This window comes from Saccopteryx leptura, chromosome 3, assembly GCF_036850995.1.
Source record: "Saccopteryx leptura isolate mSacLep1 chromosome 3, mSacLep1_pri_phased_curated, whole genome shotgun sequence".
In the NCBI taxonomy this organism is placed as follows: Eukaryota; Metazoa; Chordata; class Mammalia; order Chiroptera; family Emballonuridae; genus Saccopteryx; species Saccopteryx leptura.
In genome coordinates, this window is record NC_089505.1 from 309572887 (window position 1) to 309591328 (window position 18442).

General features: G+C 40.0%; 1 protein-coding gene across 2 annotated transcripts in view; it reads right to left on the minus strand.

Annotated features, from left to right (window-relative positions):
* Nucleotides 1-3253: 3253 nt before the first annotated feature.
* MTFR1 (mitochondrial fission regulator 1) overlaps nucleotides 3254-18442 on the minus strand; it is a 77287-nt gene continuing 62098 nt past the window's right edge. For both annotated transcript variants that reach the window (XM_066378964.1, XM_066378965.1), the window contains 4 exons: nucleotides 8166-8395; nucleotides 5541-5790; nucleotides 5066-5234; nucleotides 3254-4020 (listed from right to left, as the gene is read on the minus strand). In XM_066378964.1, coding sequence (XP_066235061.1) covers nucleotides 3952-4020; nucleotides 5066-5234; nucleotides 5541-5790; nucleotides 8166-8395 — 718 coding nt within the window. In that variant the 3' untranslated portion in view covers nucleotides 3254-3951. The remainder of the gene's footprint in view (nucleotides 4021-5065; nucleotides 5235-5540; nucleotides 5791-8165; nucleotides 8396-18442) is intronic.

The window sequence follows — 18442 nt, forward strand, 5'->3', positions numbered from 1 at the left end:
CAAGGCACATATGGGAGTTGATGCTTCCAGCTCCTCCCCCCCCGTCTCTCTCTCCTCTCTCTCTCTTTCTCTCTCCTCTCTAAAATGAGTAAATAAAAAAAATTTTAAAAAAAAAAGCATCTCTACAGCTCGACAGACCTGGGTTTGGGTCTTTTGTCACTTATTAGCTGTGGGTCCTTGAGCAAGTTACCTAATCTTTTGAGTGGCTTCCTAACCTGTAAAATGCATTTCTTAAAAGTAAAATAACGTATTAACACATAAGTGCTGAATCAACAACCTGATTCATTTTCTCATAATCTGTCTTGTATGAACTGCTCAATTGCACTTATTTGAGCTCCAGTTACCAAATGCCCCTCCCTGTCCAGGTTCCCTGTACAGATTCCTGAGGGAGACTGATTGGACCAGCTTAACAAGGCTGTGTCCTTGGTCACTGACCAGTCTGCATTCCCTTGCTGCAGGGAAGGCAGAGGTTCCGGTGCTGGGCAGTTTGCTGTCAAGTTGGGTGAAGGAGGGAGTATACATCCTGACCCCCAAGATTAGGCTCATGTACTCCCCTGCTGTGTGGGTGACACAAACATTTCAGAAGACATCCCAGCCAGAGTCTAGCTCTCACTCATTTTCAGCCTTTGAGAAAAAGCATGACTGGCCAATGAATAGGGATGGCCATTAGGCAACAGAAACAGCAGACTTTTCATACCTCCAGTAAAAATCCTGTTACGAAGAGTTTGGCCCTTCTCCCACATTAAGGCTTCTCCAGCTATGCCCTCTAAACAGCCGTAGTTGATTGGGGTGAAATGGGAGATGCTATCTGGGTCATCTTATTCACCCTTCTGAGATGGTCCGAATTACACTCCTGTTCCACTCTGACCTGATAGAAAGAGCTCTCCGTGACCTTTAAAAGAGGCTGGAGAATCTACGGAAGAGAAAAGTTTGGAAAGCTCCAGCTGTAGAACATGAAGGTATCTAGCACATCTGAAGTGGATTAAGGAAGAAAGTCTTAGAGAGAAACATACATGATTTCTGGATCCTTATTAGCCATCCTATTTTTATTATCTTGTCTGTTCTCAAGTGATTGCACTAGTACCAACAAAGAACTAACCTGCTTGCCTAGCCTGTGGTGGCACGTCGACCTGGAACGCTGAGGTCACCAGTTCAAAACCCTGGGCTTGCCTGGTCAAAGCACATATCAGAGTTGATGCTTCCTTCCTCCCTTCTCTCTCTCCCTCCCTCCCCACCCTCTCTAAAAGAATGAATAAACAAAATTATTTTTTAAAAAAAGCCTGCTTACAAGGTTTACATGGAAAATCTAAACATTTTAAAGAAATGGTTCAGTGGGGTAGCTCAGAAGAATGTTGACTCTAGGATGAGAAGGGGAAAGGACTCAGAAATGGCTGAAAGCTCATGAGAAATGTTGTGACAACAGACATAATTGATACTTCATTAAACCTCGTGTTGTTCTGCCTGACAATCCCAGAGCTAACTATTGGGTTAACTCCTGCAAGTTTAAACTTCATCAGCCAGATTCTGACCCAGAGAGAACATCTGTTTTTGGGTAAGTTACCAGATGGATGATTTTCCTCAAGTATTTGTTTTTGGTAGTTGTTACCTGGTGTTGTCTTCTTTACCACTTATTCATAACAATTCTTAATACAGCAAGAGGGCAGGATTCTTCCACAGAAGAGACCCTGAGTGGGGAGACAACCAGAACTAAAGACTGAGTTCTGCTGCTCCACCCCAAGCCTGTGATGGTGCCAGGGACCCAACCACATTATCACAGGAGAAATTAAGTGTAGTGGAAACTACAGTGACCTCATATAAAATGATATAACTTAGTTCTTACTCTCCTATTCGTAGAATGCGTTCAAAATCATTATTTCATTTAATCTTTAACAATTTTTTTGAGCTGAGCATTATTGCTGTTTTAAATAGAGGTGAGACTTGCCAGGATCACATACATGGTCCATGCACAACTCCAAATCTCGTGTTCTGACTCACATTACGTGTGTATAGCGAGCCCCTGGATTAGTTAGAATCAGAGTAGACAAAACATTATATAAGTTACTTAACTTTTTAAGCCTTAACTATAAAATGCAGTTAAACTACTCAAGATCTTTCACTTCAGGTATTGTGTTGGGAAGCGAGAAGCAGAAACTGAATGAGATGAGTATGGAGGAAGACAGGTGTCACCAATCCTAGCAGCAGGTGACAGGCGTGAACACTGAGGCAAGTCATCCACGGACTGCCCTTCTGAGTTAGTGCCGAAATCCTTCTAAGGGAAAGGTGAATGACACAACATGATTTCTTTTGAGGAATAGACATTTTGACTTGAAAAATGTACAAAACAAATTACTCTTGAAGAAGCTACATGTATAATATAAAAGAATCTTACCCATTGTAAAAAAAAAAAAAAAAAAAAAAAAAAAATTTTTATATATATATATATATATATATATATATATATATATATATATAGAGAGAGAGAGAGAGAGAGAGAGAGAGAGAGAGAGAGAGACGCTTTATGGTCCAAAGAAAATAAGTTTGCTTTATTCCAAAACAGTAACTTCCATTGGCGCACTGGCCAAAATTCAATAGACACAAATGTAAATTTTTTAGGAGATCATAATATGTGTGTGTCAGGTGAACTTTCTGAATTTCTCTTAAAGGCAGAATTTTTAAACCATATAAAACAAACAATGCATGTCAACATGTGTAAAATAAGCCACAGTTCAGATTTAAGCTGGATAACCAAATTGTGTAAATTACCTCAACTCATTTGCTAACACCTAGAATATTGCACATTTTCAATAACTTAAAAGTTAAGGTCTATCTACTACTTATGCCCCACCCCTCAGAGGAAATAAAACTTTTTAAAATTAGACTTAAATAATACAACTGTTGACTCATGGTAGGAGGTTCTGGCTGCAAGTCCTCCTTATTATTAACTTAGCTAAGTTTAACAAATAAAGATAATTATGAGGACTTATCAAGTATAGTATTTAAAAATGAAAATGACCACTTAAAGCAATTCATGAGACGCCCGAGACGAGAAGGCAGCTCTGCACTTTCTAACAGCAGCTCGTGTTCGTGTCGCATAACGCAATTCTGCAGACACATTCTGACCAATGATGAACTCCATGGAGGAAATCTTTTCACCTATTCAGTGTTTCGTTTTAAAGGTACTATTTTGACCAATAATTAAAATTTTAAACTCCATCATACTGACAATTTCCAACAGTGTTAACTTAGCAACAAGTCCCTTTTATGATGCCATTTATTAAACAGAGAAAGATGGTACATTCTGGTTTTTACTTAAAAAGATTTAATTCAATACTTTGATTCCTCCTTATTTGAAAACTGCATTTTCTTCCTCAGACTGGACTTCCCTTTTTAAAGGACAGCATCATGAAATTTTAGTGAGCATTACCCAGCTCCTACTCAACTCCCATCTCTAAGAAAATGTGAGAGAAAAATCTTAAAGTTCGGTTTGAGGTAAGAAGATTCCAATCTCAAATACTTCATTCCATCAAACTGCTAGGCCAGCTCTTCTGTCAGTCACTGAGTAGAAAATGCTTGCTGAAAGCATGACAGCACCCTCACCATTTTACAGACTTCTTCATATCCAAGTATATGCACATAGAGCATTTACACAGATAAATTAGTGTTGAGAATGCCCATCTACAAATGTCCATTCTTCCTTTTGAAATCTATATTATTTTTTTCAAAACTGGAACATGTTATATCAGAAAGTAAGTATGTTCTGGAAAACTTCAGAACTGCCTTCTGATACAGCAAACACAGACTTAGAGTGCTTTTGCTACTGCTTATTCCTCTAGCTGATTTAAAAGGAGACTACTTACATAAACTTCAGGTATTTACTAAATACAGCATTGATGTGTCTACTTAGGCAAACAGACCTAACAAACCAATGTGTCTTTCTCAGGTCCTTGTCTATTAGGAATTTGAAACGTTTTCAATTAAGGCCTTCATTTTTCCTGTAGACTTCAACATGTGTGGCCCAAACTAGAAAAGAAAGAAACAAAAGGTATAAAGATAGATATTGGTTCCCAGTCATGGATCAGAGGGCTGGTATATATGAAAACCAAGCAGCCATATATTAACCACATTGCTTCCTAGAAAACTGTGATCACCTTAGCAAAGACCTGGCTTAGTCCAACTACTTCTGTGAGTACAAGTACCACAGTTTCCCTTTCAATGTCTAAAGAGTTTCAAAGATGATAGAATTTGTAAGCTATCTGTCTCTCTGGAGTAGAAGGGCACATAGCCTCCCATGCCAGTAACTTGAATAGAGGGAGTGTATGCGTTAGGAACAGAACAGATTCCAGGGAAGCTCCTGTCTCCACCTGTGACATGGTGCATGTCTGCAAGGCCAGTGCAGAACTCTCCCTGCTCAGAAGACTTTAATAGGGTGCCCTAAGAGAAATTGATCTTTCTTTACTTTGAATTTCTATATCACAACATATAGTCCTAAAATAGAAAATTATAATTTTTTTTAGGTGAAAGGAGGGGAAACAGTGAGGCATGCACTCTGACCAGGATCCACCTGGCAACCTAGTCTGTGGCTGATGCTCAAGTACGGAGCTATTTTTAGCACTTGAGGCTGATGCGTTCCAGTGGAGCTATCCTAAGCACCTGGGACATGCTGGCACCAATCAAACTAGTGGATGTGGGAGGGGAAGAAGGAGAAGCAGATGGTCACCTCTTCTGTGTTCCCTGACTAGGAATTGAACTGGGGACATCCACACATTAGATTGAAGCTCTACCACTGAGCCACCAGCCAGGTCCAATAATAATAAATTTGACTTCATTATTCTTAAATATAAATAAAACACAGCATGAAAAAATTACCATGGGAGATGTCAAGTAGTATACACCAGGGGTTAACTTTTGCTTCCTCCTCTACACTCCTCTGTAAGCAATCTGCTTGTATGTGAGGACTACCTGAATCTTGCAGAGGACAGAGCTGCCTGCCTCCTACAGCAGAGGTGCTCAGCAGTGGTGTGCACCACCACGCTGCACCGGGACAGGAAGCTGGCCTTGTACTCACCAGCACCGTTTCTGAGGTGGCCTCTGACGCAGACTTTGGAAGCCCCTTTTCAGCCTCACCTTGGCTATCACTGCGGTACCGGTAAGCAAATTTCTTTTTCAGAGCCTCTGCTATGAGGGCAGCAGGGTCAGTAGCATCCACAGGTTTAGGCTTCATATCTTGTTCTGACCTTAGAAAAGTGAGCAGAAACCAAGGGAACAGTTGAGTATGTTGTCCTCCCTCCAGGAAGAGCTCTGTGTGCCTGCTGAAGAGCCACCCTTCTCCAGAAGCCTGGTCACAACCACAGTGGGTACACACATAGCTTTACTGACAAAGAAGACCTCTCATGAAAGGGCTTTAAATGCAATGGGAGAAAAAAAAAATAATCTGAAAGTGTTTATTAGTTCACTGTGTGTAGAAGCCACCAGGGCCCATCTTCTGTAAATAAGAAACTTGGAATTGTTCATGGTGAGAAGGAAAGGAAATGGACCCTCACCTCTTTACTGACCGAAGTTTCACCCTGTTCATGTCCTTAAGGATCTCAAGCATGTTGGGCACGTCAGGTTTCCTCGGGCTGTGCTTCTCCAGCACCTCCCCGGCACTGGCTTTTCTCTCCCTTCGCGCTCTGATCAGATCCAGAGCAGATGCACTTTGGTGGAGCGCCGGTGGGGGGAGGGGCGGGGGAGGGGGCGGTGGCGGGACAGGGGGTGGCGCTGTGTTAACAGATGTGGTAGAATCTAAAACACCTGCAGAAATAAGGGGAAAATCAGTTTTAATCCTGATGGTAACAGGCAAATAAAAACTTTTAATCATGTTAAGGACTTCTGTATACCTGAAAACAGTATCCTTAAAAAGAATCTCAGTTATGTAAGCAGAAAGAAAGTTTCAGTTACTCGGTTGAAATCTAAATGCCTGAATCTCAGTCACTATCATTTAATCCCAAACTCTCCAGATGGAAAAGTTCCATTTAATTTAACAGGAGTGTTTTTGTGGTATCAAATGCTCAAGGCTGACTGTGGCACAGTTTGGAATGACCTTTAGATAAAATATAGTCTGTACTGCATAAATAACTACCGTACTACCCCATGTATAAGACACACCCCTTTTCAAAAAATTTAGTGTCTAAAAACTGGGTGCGTCTTATACAGTGGCTGTAGTTTTTTACCTGCATTTCCTGCTTTTTCATGCTTGTTGAGGAGTATGAATTTTAGTATGAATTTTATAGTTAATAAAACTATAAAATTTTTTTACTATAAACTAAAATTTATAGTAGTATGAATTTTATAATTAATAAAACTTGAGTTCAATAATGCTTTTGGGGGGGCTCCAAAGGTTGCGTCTTATACACGGGAGCATCTTATACATGAGGAAATACGGTATCTTCATTATATACAGTTAGATAATTTAGTATATAACTTTGAAAAACTATTGGGTAAATTTGTGGTTTAAGTATAATTCGTCACAAAAATGATTTTATATGCCCTGGCCAGGTAGCTCAGTTGGTTAGAGCCTTATCCCACCCAATACACCAAGATTGCGGGTTCAATCTCCAGTCAGGGCACATACAAGAGTCAACCAATGAATCCATAAATTAGAGGAACAACAAATTCATGTTTCTCTCTCTCTAAAAATTAATGAATAAAAATTAAAAGTAATTTCTTTTTTGAATTATATGCCTGCATTGAAAGAAAAGGTTTAGATTTATTGAACAAATTTCTGGAAGAAAAAAAATGCTATACTTAATTTCCAGAGCGAAAGCTTAACTAAATAAGGACCTAAAAATTCATCTCTCTGCATAACCAGAGGTTAGAGAGTTTTCTGTGGGTGAACTACACTGATTAGGGGATGTCAAAGTTTTACTTAAGGATTTAGATTACAAACAGAACACCGGCCATAAATCCCCCAGTTATGTCACTATTTATGGTACTTCCTAGTCAAAAGAGAACTGCAACTTAGAAGAAAAGGGCAGGACTTTGGTTTTTTAAAGTTATAAATGTCTTTTAATAAGCAATGATGATTCCTCAAGCATTTAGTGCCCAGAGTGTGTCCCCCCACCCCCTGTGGTGCACCCAGGTTGGATGTAGGTCACATAAACTCAGGAACAACACTAGGAAAAACAACTGCTACCTGCCAGCAGGTTAATGGACTAGGATTTCAAGGCTGTGGTTTCTTCACCAAAGTGTCAATGCCACACAAACAAAAGCAACAGTACTAGACCAGGAGACAGAGGACCTGAATTCAGGTTCTACTCTAGGCAAGAGAAAAGGACTGAAGCAACTCGTATATGCTGAAGGCATTTTATGTCATTTATTCCGACAATAACTCTATAACAGTAGTACTTTTAGTTCCATTTCAAAGCAGGAAAGGGAGGTAGAAAGGCCAAGATCTTGTCTCGAGTCTTGCAGGTAAGTACTGTATATAGTGCTCAACCTTGTCAGGACTGTTTTGAGACAGACAACCTCATGTCTAATGGGACTGGTGCAATTAAGCTCTCATAGCATTCACCTATGTTCAAGTGCAGGAATTTGTGTTTTCCAAATATACTCATCTGTCATCCTCTCTGATAGCACCAAAACAAAACCAGTTAAACTTGACTGGATTCTGGATTAGACTATGCTGAGAGTCTTAATTTTGACTTGGTTTTCTAACCACAATAGCTGTTAACTTGCTATTTTATTTTATTTTTATTTTTTTAGTTGAGAGGAGGACACGTAGAGACAGACTCTCGCATGCACTCCGACTAGGATCCACCTGGCAAGCCCACTAGGGAGGCGATGCTCTGCCAATCTTGGGCCCTTACTCCTCTGCAACTGGAGCCATTTCTTAGCACCTGAGGCAGAAGCCATGGAGCTATCCTCAGCGCCTGGGCCAACTCGCTCTAGTAGAGCCATGGTTGAAGGAAGGGAGGAGGAGAGAAAAAAGTGAGAGGGGGAGGGGTGGAGAAGCAGATGGGCGCTTCCCCTGTGTGCCCTGACTAGGAATCAACCTATGACATCCACAGTCTGGGCTGACGCTCTACCACTGAGCCAACTGGCCAGGGTCATTACTTGCTTATTTAAAAATTAGTGACATTCATCTCATTTCCAGTTTGCTGGTTAAAACAAATGTTGGACTTACAGACCTGAAGTGAGACTTTGCTGTTCTTGCAGGGTCACAATTTTGGCAATTTGAGCTCGGAGAGCAGCAAGTTCATTTTCAAGTGCACAGATCTTCTGCAGTGCTTCCTCATTGGCCAGTGGTGTCTTGGGTTGAGGTCCCTCTGGAGAGAGGTTTGGTAAGGAAAACTGCCTGCTTGGAGGCTTCTCAAAGAAAGGAAGATCATGAGGGGGCTGCCTTGACCTGACCTCTGTCCTGCAAGGAAGACATAAGATTGGCTGTCACCAGCTTTGTAAGAATATATAACAAAACATTGTCAATCACTCAGAAAGTATCAGGTCACATCATCCGAGAGCCAGTCTTCAGGCTAATCTCACATAATAAAATACTGGTCAACCTACCAGTAGACACATACCAGGCCTAGACTTGTTGCCATCGTTCTTCTGAATCGCCAGATAATATGCACAAGGCACCACAGATTCCAATTAATGTTTTTGTTTGCTTTTTGACAGAGACAGAGAGAGGTATAGATTGGGACAGACAGGAAGAGAGATGAGAAGCATCAATTTTTCGTTGTGGCACCTTAGTTGTTCATTGATTGCTTTCTTATATGTGCCTTGACCATGGGGCTACAGCAGACCGAGTAACCCCTTGCTCGAGCCAGCAACCTTGGGTCCAAGCTGGTGAGCTTTGCTCAAACCAGATGAGCCCGCGCTCAAGCTGGTGACCTCGGGGTCTCGAACCTAGGTCCTCCGCATCCCAGTCCGATGCTCTATCCACTGCGCCACCGCCCGGTCAGGCCAATTAATGTTTTGATTTGAACTAAGTGAAGACACATTTTAATGCTCTTAAAAGTAGTTAACTACTAGTTGTATTTGACAAAATAAAATCAGTAACGTATTAGCCCTTCCTCGGGGGTCTTGGCTTTTGCATGTCAATGTATTTTCTGTGTATGATAGAATACATCAAATTCCAAGATATGTTGTAACAATATGGGCCAAACACAGCATCAGAAACTGAAAAGGAGAAAATAAAATTATTTTAATTGAATTATTTAATTGAATCCATTCAGTAACTAATAATCACCTGAGTGTAAAAAATTCAATGTGCACTACTCCACAGCTCCAAATGGAAGTCTTGGGGTTAAGAATAAAATTCAGATTTCTTTTGAACTGTCAATTTATATACTTATCCATTTTTTCCTATTTGCTACAATCAGGTTTTCCTGGCCACTAAGCCCCTATTTCCCCCACCCCCACCCCTTTATTGAGGTATAATTGACAACTAAATAGTGTTCATATTTAAGGTGATTTGATATGTGTATACATTTTGAAATAATCACCACAATCCAGTTAATTAACATATCTCAGCTTCCCTCAAAGTGTCATGCAGTCATATTCTGGCTGATAAGATGTAGGCAGACTGTTGTGAGCCATCTAGGAAGGCTAAAAAGGTCCTTTCATCTCTAGCCTGACCCCTTCATTGAGTGCAAGGTGAGGACTGAGATGGAGTCAAAGAGGGCCAGAAGCTAACCTTGACACGGAAGCCGATACTAAGGCCTGCAGAGAACCTAGCTGGGTCCCTGAGGACACGGTGGAACCACTGTCAGCCCCAGACTAGCTATTTTGATTGTCTGTAAGAGAGAAACAAACTACATGGAGAGAAAAATGAACTCCTATTCTGCTGAAGTCACTATTATTTTCGGCTTCTATGTTACATGTAGTCAAAGTAAATCCTAACTGTTATACAATATATAACATTAAATTGTTTTAGTTTTCTTTTAACTGGATATTGGTATTTTATTTCTGCTTGAGAGCTGTGATAATTCATTCTACCTATATTTTGGATTCTTAGCTTTTGGTATTATGCACTGAATTCAGGTGTTTAATCTAATTTTGTTTATGCTCTATTAACTACCATGCACAGGGGATGCTTGGAGATTGTGTTTCACCTGTAACATTATCAAATCTTGCCTAGTAACCAATTTTAGTAATACTAACTTTATTAACTTTATTTGGAATATGTGTGGGATAGGGAAATGTGTTTGACTTGCAAAGCGTCATTGCCACTTTCTATACCTACCAGGGGAGAAACAGGTGGTAACACTTCTAAAAACAGTACATGAAGAACCTGACTAATGGTGGTGTTGTGGATAAAGTGTCGACCAGGAACTCTGAAGTCATAGTTCAAAACCCCAAGGTCACTGGCTTGATCAGAGGATCATCCACACGAACCCAAGGCTTGGGGGCTTGGCTTAAGCCCAAGGTCTGATCCCTGATCCAGGCATGTACGAGAAGCAGTCAATGTCAAACTAAAGTTAAAGCAACTACGAATTGTAGCTTCTTTCTCTCCAAAATAAATAAGTACATAAGGATTAAGTACAGAAGGAATAAGTATAAGTACATAAGTATAAGGAATGGTACGAAAGCTCTGTTAAATATCTGTTCTTTGAAAGATATCAATCTTTCAAATAAAGAAATTTTAATAAGATTAAAATTTTGAAAAAAAAGTGTGGCTCTTTGTTGATGCAATAAGTTAAATTCTGATTTCTACCTACCTTTCATAGGGTAGGTCAGATAATTTTGTTGAACAGCTCTATACAATAACTATATTAAGTTATAAGTCAGTCTATTAAAGTTCTGGGATATATACATGGAGTATATATTTAATATCAAATATTCAATGTTTCCTCAACTATATTCTTTTTTTTTTTTTTTGCATTTTTCTGAAGCCGGAAACGGGAAGAGACAGTCAGACAGGCGCCCAACTGGGATCCACCCGGCATGCCCACCGGGGGCAATGCTCTGCCCACCAGGGGGCGATGCTCTGCCACGACCAGAGCCAATCTAGCGCCTGGGGCAGAGGCCAAGGAGTCATCCCCAGCACCCAGGCCATCTTTGCTCCAATGGAGCCTTGGCTGCGGGAGGGGAAGAGAGAGACAGAGAGGAAGGAGGGGGTGGGGGTGGAGAAGCAAATGGGTGCTTCTCCTATGTGCCCTGGCCGGGAATCGAACCCGGGTCCCCCGCACGCCAGGCCGACGCTCTACCGCTGAGCCAACCGGCCAGGGCCCTCAACTATATTCTTGATAACAAAACTGAACACCATAATGATTTTTTAAAAATAATTCTTTGAAAGAACCAGGGGAAGTGTGGGTAGATAGGATAGTGGTGGTGACAATTCCAGGCATAAGAACAATCTAGGTAAAGTATACAAATCACAAATGCAGAATTAAAGTATGCTTATTCGAAATAACAGTGCTGAGGAGTAGTCGTAACTGAGCCTGAATTTAGAGGAAGACACCAGTCAAAAGCAGAGCTCTCAGGACAGAGGAGGGACACCACCACCATGGGCCTCGGGTGAGGGCACGTGACGGCTGACAGCGGGATGGAAGTGGGCCTGCGCAGGGAGGAGAAACACAGGACCTACAGACAGGCTCCTTCCTTTCTATCCACTCTTCATTTCCACACACCTAAACTAATATATTCCTATCTGAGGGTGGAAGTGAGATGATGGTTTGTTTTTAACAAATAAAGTGAAGTTTGGGTACTAGAATCTACAGTTCTACTAAATGGAAGTTATAATTCTGTTTATTCAAGAATTAGTGGTCACTTGAGTAGAGAGCTTTTCCCCACCTACAATTCTCCAGGACGTCACTGGGACCAAAGTTAATAAAGGCCGGTAAGTCTGTTTTTAACTTATCATTGAAGTAAGGTGATTTTCATATCCCATTATGAACATTCACTCAGAGATACCCAAAAATGGAATTTGGATGAAGATCAACTTCAGGGCATGTTTGAACATCTTTATCTTTTACCCAAAATAAAAAAGTAATAAATAATGAACATAATTACAATGTTTTAAAAAAAATAATCTTTATCTTCCTATAACATTTACAGGTGAATTTTATCCTTTTGTTTTTCCATCTACTGAAAATTAAGGACAAAGCAACTCATTAATCTTGAATATCAAGAAAAAAAGCTTAGGGCATTGAGCAAAGTGATTTAAGCAACAGTGTCAGATCACCTGTTTTTACATGTATGCTATTTTTATAACTTTATGTATTATGCATTTCTCTATGTTAATACTGTTGATGGTTATAAGTTCAAAAAAAAGTTATAAATAAGGTATAAGTTTAAATGTGGATTTTTATAAGCTGAAAAAGGAAAGCAATCCTGAAATGATCGCTTCTTCTCAGAGACACAAAGAAATCAACATCTCCAGGAGCCTGAGAACCAAAAATGAACAGAAATAAGAGTTGCCCTGTAACAGTCTTCCTTGTAATGGAAGAAATTTAGAATTTTATGAAAATTAACACACGTGCCCCTTGCTTTAAAAACATACACACCCCTTTCCCACAGACATCTGTTTGTTTTTAAGACAGTCAATTCATTCTCAGAACCAATCTGTTTTGCCATCCTTCAGAGAGCTAGTAAGAGCTAGACTGACTACAAGAGGGACAAATATAAGGTGACAGAAAATGATTTGACTTGAAGTGATTGGCATATAACACAATCGACTGTTCAAATGCTGTGGAGATGTTCACCTGAAATCTGTGTACTCTTGTTGATCAATGTTGCCCTGTTAAATTTAATTTTCTAATTTTTTAAAATTCATTTTAGAGAGGGGAGAGAGAGTGAGCAAGAGAGAGAAGGGGGAGGAGCAGGAAGCATCAACTCCCATATGTGCCTTGACCAGGCAAGTTCAGGGTTTTGAAAATTTTAATTTTCTAAAAAAAAAACAAAACAAAACTTGGACTCCAGAGGCAGAATTAATCTAAACTAAGAGAAATGCTCTTTAAATTCTTTTGTGTGTGTAATTCAGACAAATTTTAATAAATAACAAAAAACAAAAAGAGGTTTCGAGTATGCATGTCCCCAAAGCAGAAGACAAACAGCCAAAACATGATTGTTTTTTAAAACCATTTTCTTCATAACAACTTTTTTTTAAAATGGTGTTGCTAATGCTAAGGTTTTTTTTAAATTATTTTTTTAATTTATTCATTTTAGAGAAGAGAGACAGAGAGAGATGGAGAAGGGGGGGAGGAGCAAGAAGCATCAACACCCATATGTGCCTTGGTCCGGCAAGCCCAGGTCTTCGAACCGGCGACCCCAGCATTCCAGGTCCATGCCCGATCCATTGCGCCACCACAGGTCAGGGTCATACCAACTTTTTTTATTTTTTTTATTTATTCCTTTTTAGAGAGGAGAGAGAGAGAGAGAAACAGAGAGAGAGAAGAGGGAGAAACAGGAAGCATCAACTCCCATATGTGCCTTGACTAGGCAAGCCCAGGGTTTCGAACCAGCGACCTCAGCATTTCCAGGTCGACGCTTTATCCACTGCGCCACCACAGGTAAGGCAGGTCATACCAACTTCTAATGAGATTTCTATTTTTTTTTTTTTTTGTCTGATTTTGGCTCCAAGTGCTTACAGTAGAACAGTACAGGCTCCTATTCAGAGTGCTGTTACACACAATTGATCAAGCTCTCATCTTTTTTTTTTTTTTTTTTTTTTTTTTTTACAGAGACAGAGAGTCAGAGAGAGGGATAGACAGGGACAGACAAACAGGAAGGAGAGAGATGAGAAGCATCAATCATTAGTTTTTCATTGTGCCTTGCCTGTGGGCCTTCAGCAGACTAAGTAACCCCTTGCTCAAGCCAGCGACCTTGGGTCCAAGTTGATGAGCTTTTGCTCAAACCAGAAGAGCCCGCCTGCGCTCAAGCTGGCGACCTTGGGGTCTTGAACCTGGGTTCTCGGCATCCCAGTCCACTGCGCCACCGCCTGGTCAGGCTCTTATCTTTTCAATGTTAGTATCAAGAACTGCCTCTTCTGGAATACAATTTTCATAAACAAGACTTTTTTTTTAAGCTCCAATGATCATTTCAAAAAAATTCTAAATTAAGTATACTGCACCTCTAGGGTCCTTTCCCCTTATCTCATGGTTAATGAAAACTCAAACTATGAGAATGTTTTAAATTAGCCCAGTGTCATAGGAAAAGTGGATTCCCAAAATGATTTTTAGTTTAGAGAATAGAAAGGTATAAAAATATACCATGTTAACAGGATCCAATTAGTTCCCTACAAACATGAGCTGGGTAGAAAACCAACAATCTTTCCAAAGTGAGCAACATGACTGGGGACATTTCCATGAAAGGACTTATATAGGGGAGTTGGCAGGACTGTTGAGGCAACTGACCCAAAGCACTAGTGGAATTTGTTATATCAGCTGTTCTAGGCTTTGTTCAGCAAGTCTCTTGTATTTTAAAAGCCAGATCTTACTAAAAATGACATTTCTACCTTGAATGCAATATTCTATTGATATAAATGATCAGTTATGTCTAGTGTCAAGTAATTGCAATTAAAATGAGAACTAACACCTGCTGTTTGCTGTGAGTAGGAAACTCTTGCTCTGATCCACTGGGCCAGTCTCCAGGTCCACACTCACACCTACTGAACTGTGGTGAGCCTGCCTGCTTGCTGAATCATTTCCTTTGGAGTCTAGTTACTCACTGTCATGCTTTCCGAGGTTGGGGTTCTTCCCCAACACTCCGTGAAAAACAGCACATTCCATTTCATATTTAATATTCAATTTGAAATATTAAAAGCTGCTTATCTTAAAGTCCTTATCTCAACCTTAGTCACTAGCCTTATATTACAGGTTATGTAAATATGTTCCATCTTAGCAATTAGATTACAAACATTCTGGTGTAAGAAAAAGGGCTATCTGTAATACTTTCAATCCTATGAATCTATAAACGTTTATTACAAAAGTTACTCAAATATTCATGACAATATCTATCATGTCTACTAGAAGCCGCATTGATTTATAGTATCATCTTTAAGTTCATCATACTTAGTGCAAGTATGCTGTGTATATATATCAAAAGATTATACATTCCCCTTAGGCTTCTATTATGAAATAGAATAAATTAATTATCTTAGATAAGATTATCAGTTTTATCAATTCTTTCAAGGAATTTCAATGCTTCTTATAAAAAGTTAGATTTCTAATTCTGGGGCCATTCTGTTAATTCAAAGGGAAATGAAAATGTGCCTTTTCATTTCACACACACACGTGCCTTACTGTGCGCATACTACTTTGCTAAGATTTTTCTTAGGCAATCTTTAAAAATTCTGCATTCAAGGTAGGGATTAATAGTTACAATTTAGAGATGAAAAGACTGAACTTCAATGCATTTGAAAACAAAGATTCATATATATGCATATTTTCCCAGAGACGGAATACTATGACTTTCATATCACAGTGACAGATACTCAAATTACTTGGTAATATAGTACTAGTATTCAGTAATTGTCAAGACAAAATGCCATCAACTCTCACCTTTCTTTCTACTTTGTCCTATTTTAAATATATAGTAAATTTGCCACCTCTTCAATCTGTACAATATAAAATATTTTCTGGCCCTGGCCAGATAGCTCAGTTGCTTTAGAGCAGGGGTAGTCAACCTTTTTATACCTACCGCCCACTTTTGTATCTCTGTTAGTAGTAAAATTTTCTTTTTTTTTTTTTTTTTTTTTTTTTTTTAGTAGTAAAATTTTCTAACCGCCCACCGGTTCCATGGTAATGGTGATTTATAAAGTATGGAAGTAATTTCACTTTATAAAATTTATAAAGCAGAGTTATAGCAACTTAAAGCATATAATAATAATTACTTACCAAGTACTTTATGTCGGATTTTCGCTAAGTTTGGCAGAATAAATCTTTATAAAACAACTTACTATAGTTAAATCTTTTTATTTATATTTTGGTTGCTCCGCTACTGCCCACCATGAAAGCTGGAATGCCCACTAGAGGGCGGTAGGGACCAGGTTGACTACCACTAGGTTAGAGCATCATCCTGAAGAGCACAGGTTGCCAGTTTGATCCCTGGTTAGGGCACATATAGGAACAGATGCTCCTATCTCTTTCCTGCTCTCTCCCTTTCTCTCAAATCAGTAAAATAAACATTAAAAAATTTTTTTCTGGTATGTAAAACCAATAAAATAGAGCTTTCTTAAACTCCTTTCCATGGAACTTAGAGGTATCAGTCTGTCTACTGGGTGTTCGCCAGAGGGGAAATATACTGAGAGCACCATTCCCAGTCACCTAGATTTATGTGTTTCTACAGTTCAATACAATCAATGCAAAGAGTAATATACCATCATGCTGTAGAAGAGAAAGTCTCCCCAATTTTTCTAATCACATGTGCCATGTCACTAACCTTGGAACTCTGGGGAACCTGACCTGTCAACTCTCCTGCAGAGCACCACTCAGATGCAACTGTGTCTCCTGTTTCCTTCTCACTTGGCTCATGTTCAGATTATCTTTACCTAGGGTACTTCCAGGCACCTTTTCAAAGACTGCCTCAGCCAATTATTTTTGACATCACAGACACAATCCATTATCCAGAGCCATTATGCCAACTCAATTACTCTATAATCGGTCCCCATGACAACTCCATGATGTCATATCCAGTGTACACATGGCATTTGTGTTAAAAACCCTTTAGATACTTATTTCTCCAGGAAGATGAAGATGTTCTGTTACATCTAACTATTTTAACTCCCTGCTAACTATAAAAATACTGGACATTTTATATAAAATATAAGACTGAAAGGTAGAGAAGACAGACTTGGCTAGAACCTTGGAAACCGAAAAAATAACATAGGAGTGTACTCTCTGAGTTTTCCTTTTGCCTCATATATCCCAAGCTGGGTGCAAGAGTCACTCACAAGCCAAAAATGCCAGTGGGTGTGGGGGCAGGGGAAGCCCCAACAAAGCCTGCTCTCTCAAGGTAAAGGACCAAGAAAGGAGCAGCCTTCATAGATAGATAATTCCAGCCAATATCACAGGAAATACTGTGGCCCCCACTCTACCAACGCAGCAAAGGCCAACTTCCACCCTTTCTAGACTATAACGGGCCTCAGACCCTGGAGGGTTGCGTCAGAGAAGACAGGGAGCAGGGACTTGAACAAGGCACCTCACCCCCCTGTGCTATCAGTGAACACAGTTGGAGCCTGGAATTCTATCCCACTCAGTGGTAACAAGGCACACTTCTCCCACTGGTCCGGTGTCACAGGAGGCCTGTGGGGAGCCAGAGTTCCCACCTGCCCAGCAGTAATAAGGAGCTTGCCAGAGGGGGTGAAAAGAGGCCAAGTGAGAAACCTGGACTTCTGCTCCCTCCTGGAAATAACATGAGTCCACTCTTCTCCAACAAGAGTGCTATCAGAGAAAGCCAGCTGAAAGAAAAGGCTTAAGAGGCAGTTTCACATTTCCAAAATATCTAGGTTTCAATTAAATCAAGAATCAGAACTGGGACTTCCGGTTAAGATGGCACACTAGGTAAATTCTGAACTACCTTATGACCCAGCAGTTCCACTTCTGGGTATGTATCTGAAGTAATCCAGAACATCAATTTGGAAAGATATGTGCGCCCCTATGTTTACTACAGCATTATGTACAAAAGCCAAGATATGGAAAGAACTCAAGTGTCCATCAATAGATAAATGGATAAAGATGTGGTTCGTATGTATACAATAGAATATCACCCATAAAAAAGAATGAAATCTTACCATTTGCAACAATAAGAATGGGCCTAGGGGTAATTATGCTAAGTGAAGTCAGACAAGGAAAGACAAATATTGTATGATTTCACCTACCTGTGGAACAAACAAAATAAACAAAAACAAACTCACAGATACAGAGAAAATATGATGGTCCCCAGATGGGAGGGGAATGGGTGAAAAAGTGAAAGAAATTAAACAAGTACAAATTAATTACCAGTTATAAAAACAGTCACGGAGATGGAAAGTACAGCATAGGGAATGTAGTAAATAATACTGTAATAACTGCATATGATGTCAGTTGGGTACTAGTTTTTTTGGGGGTGATCACTTATTAAGGTGTATAAGTATCTAATCACTATGTTTGTACACCTGAAACTAATATTGTATGTCAAGTGTGAAAAAAACTTAATGTATATATTATTGTTTAGGAAAAAACTGAAGGCCCTGGCTTAGCAGTAGAGTGTCAGCCTGGCGTGTGGAAGTCCCAGGTACGATTCCTGGTCAGGGCACACAGAAGCAATCATCTGCTTCTTCACCCCCCCCCCCCCCACTCTCTTCCCCTCCTGCAGCAATGGCTCAAATGGTATGAGCAAGTTAGCCTTGGGTGCTAAAGATAGCTCCATGGTCATACCACAGGTGCTGAAATAGCTCAGTTGCCAAGCAACAGAGCATCGCCCCCTAGTGGGCTTGCCAGGTCAGGGCCCACATGCCACATGCAGGAAGTCTGTCTCTCAGCCT